A 6,000-nucleotide genomic window follows, 5' to 3' on the forward strand; every position below is an offset into this window, starting at 1 on the left:
CACAAAATAAAAATTACTCTTAATTCTTGTCTGCTCTCATTGAGGTGTATTTTATTATGGAAGAACAGACAACTCTACCACACACAAAATTCAGTTGAAACCTTTAACTTCATGAGACATAAATTTTATACACTAATAATTACATATTTTAAAAAGCATTCTTATTTTATAAACCCTATCACATCTGGAACAGAGGACAGTGGAAGGAGCTCTGCTCAAACACCTGTCATTTTCTATTCCCACTCTTTTAAGAGGGAAAGATGATTTATCCCAATTGTCTCTCTTTTCCCTGGGACTCCATATTATCTACTCTAGGCCTGGGAATGAAGTGGTATAAGAGGTGGGAGAAGTTTTAAATCCATAATCTTAAATAACACCATCAAAATTTTTCCACTCCGTTCACCTACCTTTTCATATATTGTTGGTTGAAGGTTTTAATATGCACTACATCACTTTACTTACATCCTGCAACTGTGTAGCATTCAGTTTGTCAAGAAGTATTAAATCACTTCTGTAGAGAATGGGTAAATCTGCCTTACAAGAGATTCCCTTTTCTGTTGTTGTTGTTCAGTTATGAACTCTTTTGCTATCCTGTACTTGTTTTTACAAGTATATTCTTCACTTGCACTGTTACTGCACCCACTACTTTTTTCTCCTAAACATGATTTCCTACCAGATATAACTAGGTAAATTGTAAGATAACCTCTTTATTTCCAATCTCTGTTGAAAATTAAAAACTCATTATAAATACTCACACGAAGAAACTACAATACAAAGGTTTACAAAAAAAAAAAAAAAAGCTAGTGTGATTTGCACTAAGAGGTGAGAGAGTTGAGCTTCAGAGAACATGAGAGAATGAAGGCAAAAGGTCAGCATAAATTTTAGTTAAATTACTTCCTACTTTTTTTCTAAAGGTCTTATAAAGGTATCTTTCAACAATAGATACACCCACATACAAAGAAGAAGAAGCTTTGAAGATCTTTTGTTTAAATCCGCAGCAGTGAAGCTACAGTACATGTGTCTTTTGGCAAATGCCTAGAAAACGGCAAGAACCCCAGAGAAAGGTAGGATAGAGCTTGGAGTTGATTCTAAAACTGGTTGTAAAGGGTGTATGTTAATTAAGCAACTTACTTGCATTAGTCTTCCTTGTACTCAGCTCACACTTTGATTATTAGTAAGAATAGCTTTAAACAAGTCATCTGTACTAATAAATAGCTGTTTCAATGTTAAAGCAATTGTAAATTTTTAGAGGGATCTAATGCTCTTTTCATTTCACTGTTCCAGTAGAATGAATTGGAAAATGTTTAAATGTAACAGCAGTGTATTACCTGGAGTGTTTTATCAGTATCAGCTTCTCAGGCTTTTTCTAAAACCTCTTTTGAAATACTTGTCTCTGATGCTATCTTTTACAACATAAACAAAGTGTTCCTTTACATCAGCTACTTATTTGTTACAGAGTCACGAAGTCACAGAATATTTGAAGTTAGAAGTCACCTCCGGAAATCATTTGGTCCAAATCCGTGTTGCTCAAGGCAGGGTCACTGAAAGGAGGTTACTCTAGCCTTTGTCTAATTGTGTTTTGAAAATCCCCAACAATGGAGAAACCACAACCTTACTGAGGAACCTGTTACACTGTTTTATCACCTCTGAGGTGTAAGAAATTTTTCTTATACTTAAATTTCGGTTGCTCTCTAATTACTTTTCCATCTCAATCAATTACCAACCTAGAAATTATTCTGCTTTTTTTTGTTGTCTCATCGTGTAAATTAATTTTTGAAACTGATAGGAGTAAATGGTTACAAATCTCAAGGGTTTTTGAAGTACTCATGGAACAAAGTTTTGAGCAAGGTGGAAAAACATGACATATAGCATCAGTGATTTTGCCTACTGGCTGAAGATTTTAAGCCCAGACCACTTTAGAACTGCACTACAGAGTTTAAGCAATGACTCAATAGATTTGCTGCAATGCAGAGTTGCCAGCCTGCTTTGTTTGGATTAAATTGCATTTGGTTTTCTAATGAGAAAGAAAATGTTTTCTTTCTTTCTGGAGGAAGGGATTCAGCTGTTGCTATTACTTTTTCTTTTGGAACCACTGAATACTGGACAAATAACTGCTCTGAAGTATATTTTAGTTGTTTTCTTTTACTTATTTCTCTAGGAAGAGAGGTTGTTCCTGATTCATTTGCTTTCTAACATGGATAGAGTCATCATGAGTGAGGTATTATTCTGAATACTTCAATTTTGGGTTTTCAAACATTCCCCAAGTAAGATATCACCTTTCTTGATCAGTTTAATGACTCACTCACCTCCACAGTCCAGCATGTTATACTCATCTGGTTTTTCCAGGGGCCAGCAGTCATAGTCTTTGTTATCCAAATCATGCCACCCCTCCACTAATATCACCTGCCAAAAAAATAATAAAAATTAATAGACACCATAAAAAACAGTATGAGAACAGGGGAAGGATGAGTGCCATCTCCCAAGTCTATAATTTTTCCACAGAAATCAAACCGAATGCAGAAACATAGCCTGGCGTATCTCACACTCTTCAACTTCTGGAGGGAAAAAAAAAATAATTTCTAGGGGTATACAAATACAATCACTATGTTATTTTGATCTGTCCAATGATAGAAAAAATTAAGATTGCATAAGCCTATTACAGGTAGAATGCAGCATCCTCATACCATATGAATTGAACTGCAGCAATAACATGATATACATAATACTTGTGTATGTGTATATATATATATAATGCATCCTAACAGATATATTAGTCATATATTAAAATTTACACTCTCTATATGAACAGAACAGAATACTCTAAGATAATGCACCCTGGGCTTATTCTAATTCTAATAAAAGATAATAATTTCTACCCATACAATCTGCTATTTTTTTCTATATATTATTAAAATATATTCACTCACTATATTATACAATTGCTCATCACAACTTTAATGGAATAAGATAGAATGATACAAATAATTTTTCCAATATAGCCTTCTATTACTCTTTGTTTCTACGTTACTAAAATAAAATCCAAAAATTGCCTGGTATAAATAGCTGTTTCACTTTAATAAGTTCTTTCTGTATGCACAGATCACAGGAATAAGTTCTGGTAAGCAGAACTAGGTAGTGTACCTACCAACAAACTGAGGAGGATTCGGATCTTTAAGGCTGGTGTTTTGACAGCTCTCATGCTCCCTAACATGCACCCAGCTCACAAAGTGTCAGGGCTGCTTCTGATGCTGCTGTGGCTTCTGAATTAGATGCCCTTGCCTAAGAAGGGGTGTTGCTAGGCAGGCTTATCCTGGCAACTCCAGCTGCTGCAGCTGTTCTGCCTCCTCCTTCCCTCTTCTCCCCTACCCCACTTCATGGTGCAGGATGGAAACGCCACCTCTGTACCTCTGCTGAACCTCTCTGAAGGTGGGGGACTTTCAGAGCAGCCCTGCTCTCAGACTGTTGAAATTTATGTCCCTTTCAACTCCAAACTGGAAAATCAATGGGGGATTTTATTGCACTGCCTTGTCAAACGTGGGCAGCATCTGAGCCTTAGGCAGATGAATCGATGCTGTGAAAATAAACACAGACACACAGCTGGGCCTAGGGGTGGAGAGGATATAAACTCCAAGGCAAGAAAAGATCACCTATGTAAGATAAACTGTAAGACTAGAGGTTGATTAGATGATCTCCTGAGTTTCCTTCCAACTTGAATTTTATGAGACCCTGTGACTTCAATTTCTCAGTCCCTGAAGGTGTAGGACAACTTCTACCCACGTGTTCTGCTACATACACAGGTGAAACAGACCTCTATGTAGTCATTCTGGTACAAGAAAGACATAGATGTGTCCATAATTATTTATGTCTGCTGAAGCCACCACCGATACAAATTATCAGTTATGACTCAACTCTCCTGAATATTTCCTTCTTTTTCTCTTCAATTCTGGCTCTCAGCCCCTGATATTAACAATCTTACTCAAAATGCTTGGACTTAAATATTTATTACATCAAAATTGCATGAAAAAAATGCAATGTGTGCCCAACTAAACTTGAAAGGTCTCTGGATGGATTAAAATATCTGTTTGGATTCACTCATAAAAGAGATATTTACATAAACTTATATGTTTTAATTTAGAATTTAGAATTTAGAATTTTATGTTTGTAGTGAGATACTAAACCTGTTTTGTCTTCCTGTGCCTAACAGTGACCATTTCACCAAAATCATAGGTTTCACTGTGTAGAAGTCTTTTAGAGAATTTCAGCATGCCAATTTTTGGGGGTGTTTTAGTTCAATTATCTGCTTAAAAGAATCCTACGTATATTAACATCTTGAAGAGGTTTTACTGGTGATGTGTTTTAGGATATCTTGTGCTTAATGAGGAATTTGCTGGCAGGGAAGATAAGGATTACAACTTGTTAGACACTACAGCAGCCAAAAGATTACCAGACTGATCCTATTTTCTTTAATAGGACTGTCAAATATTCACAAGACATTAATATCATGATTCAAGGACTGTAAATATCGTACATTACCTTTACAGCTGCTTGTCCATCACCAAGTTCAGAATTCCTGGAGAGTGACCATGTGCACATGGGAATCTTGAGTGAAAGGTTGATGGGTAGGAATGGCTTGTGATTACCTGATTTACCAGCTATTTGAGAAGTACATTACCACTTCTGCATTTAAGCACTGGAAATATTCAAAAGAAAACCAGTGAGGACTATTTTGCGATATAAATATATATGAACCTTAGTTAAAAGAAAGGATTGACAGCTAAATGAGTAATATGTTCTTCAAGTCTACCTATAACTCTCTGTATATAAAGCAAATCAGAAACAAATATAAATAAAGTGAGATGGTCATCTCACTAGTAATATTTGCTTTACATTTGCTCGTTTTTGTGTTTGTAAGTTATATGCAGTTACATAATTCGCATTAACATCTTAGCATTACATCGTACCGCAAATGAGTTTATTATCACAGCCAGACTCAGTGCACCACAGATTACCTACTGCTGCTTGACTTGCTAAGTGAAATAACACGGTTCTTTGGCTTGTTCTTTTTGAAGGATCTCTTAATCTGAAAAAAACTCCGGGCAATTTCTACTTACTGAAATTAAGTTTATTAAATCACTTTTTGCTTATGGATGTATTTCTGTTGTGTTGGCTGTGCTCAGATAGCTCCTTAAGCTACATCATTTCCATGTCATTAATTAACTCAGTAATAACTTCTACCATGAAAGAAACAGAGTGGAAATAAAGATTTTTTTTAAAAAATGTGAGCACCGTAAGTGTAGATATTTTTAAAAACACGCATTCTTATTAATGTTTCAATAATCATATAATTAAAATATGAATATATTATACTTGTGGCAAATAATAACAATGGATAAAATGTTACTGAACAAGAGTTGTTTACTATGTGTTTTCAAGTAGTTTAGGAAAGCAATTTGGAGCAATAAACTAAGAAAAAGTTATTGTAATTGAAATATTGAAAACTTTAGATATCCTTGAAAATGCTTATTTATTCTGACATTCAAACTTTCCAGATGGATCTTGTCTCAATAACAAGCTGAAGACACTTAAAAAACCAAACCAATAAAAAAACCCCCCACCATTTATCAGGACTGTGTTGTAGTTTGTGAAATCAGTAGCTAAAACTTAAGTTCTTGATGTATAAATCTCTACTATGCAGAGTATGTTCATCCTGCCATGGATTGGCATCCTACTCAATGCTACGCTGCTCCCGGCTCCTGGTATCCACAGGGATATAAGATTACCCATACTATTCTCATTTTACAGTGAGAGCTCCAAAATCATTTTAAGCAACTCAGAGTCTGTTGCTGGGACCGTAACAGACCAGGAAAGCTTCCTCTACTGGCGGCGCTTGCGGGGCACTCTGACAGCGCACTCTGACACTGCTCTCTAGTGGTTTCCGTGCAGAACAACGCCAGGCAGGTTCCCCACGCCGCTCCGCCTGGTTTAAGGAAAGACTCCCCT

At 35.9% G+C, this 6,000-nt stretch overlaps 1 protein-coding gene across 1 annotated transcript in view; it reads right to left on the reverse strand.

The window, feature by feature from the left end:
* Positions 1 to 4,664, reverse strand: part of LOC113988418 (atrial natriuretic peptide receptor 2-like) — a 39,997-nt gene extending 35,333 nt beyond the window's left edge. The window contains exons 1-2 of the mRNA XM_027722003.2: positions 4,534 to 4,664; positions 2,307 to 2,403 (exon numbers count right to left, since the gene is read on the reverse strand). Of these exons, the coding sequence (XP_027577804.1) occupies positions 2,307 to 2,403; positions 4,534 to 4,593 (157 nt within the window). The 5' untranslated portion in view covers positions 4,594 to 4,664. The remainder of the gene's footprint in view (positions 1 to 2,306; positions 2,404 to 4,533) is intronic.
* Positions 4,665 to 6,000: the final 1,336 nt, after the last annotated feature.

The sequence above is a fragment of the Pipra filicauda genome, unplaced genomic scaffold (genome assembly GCF_003945595.2).
Source record: "Pipra filicauda isolate LSUMZ 115617 unplaced genomic scaffold, ASM394559v2 scaffold194_size2289513_pilon, whole genome shotgun sequence".
Taxonomy (NCBI): domain Eukaryota; kingdom Metazoa; phylum Chordata; class Aves; order Passeriformes; family Pipridae; genus Pipra; species Pipra filicauda.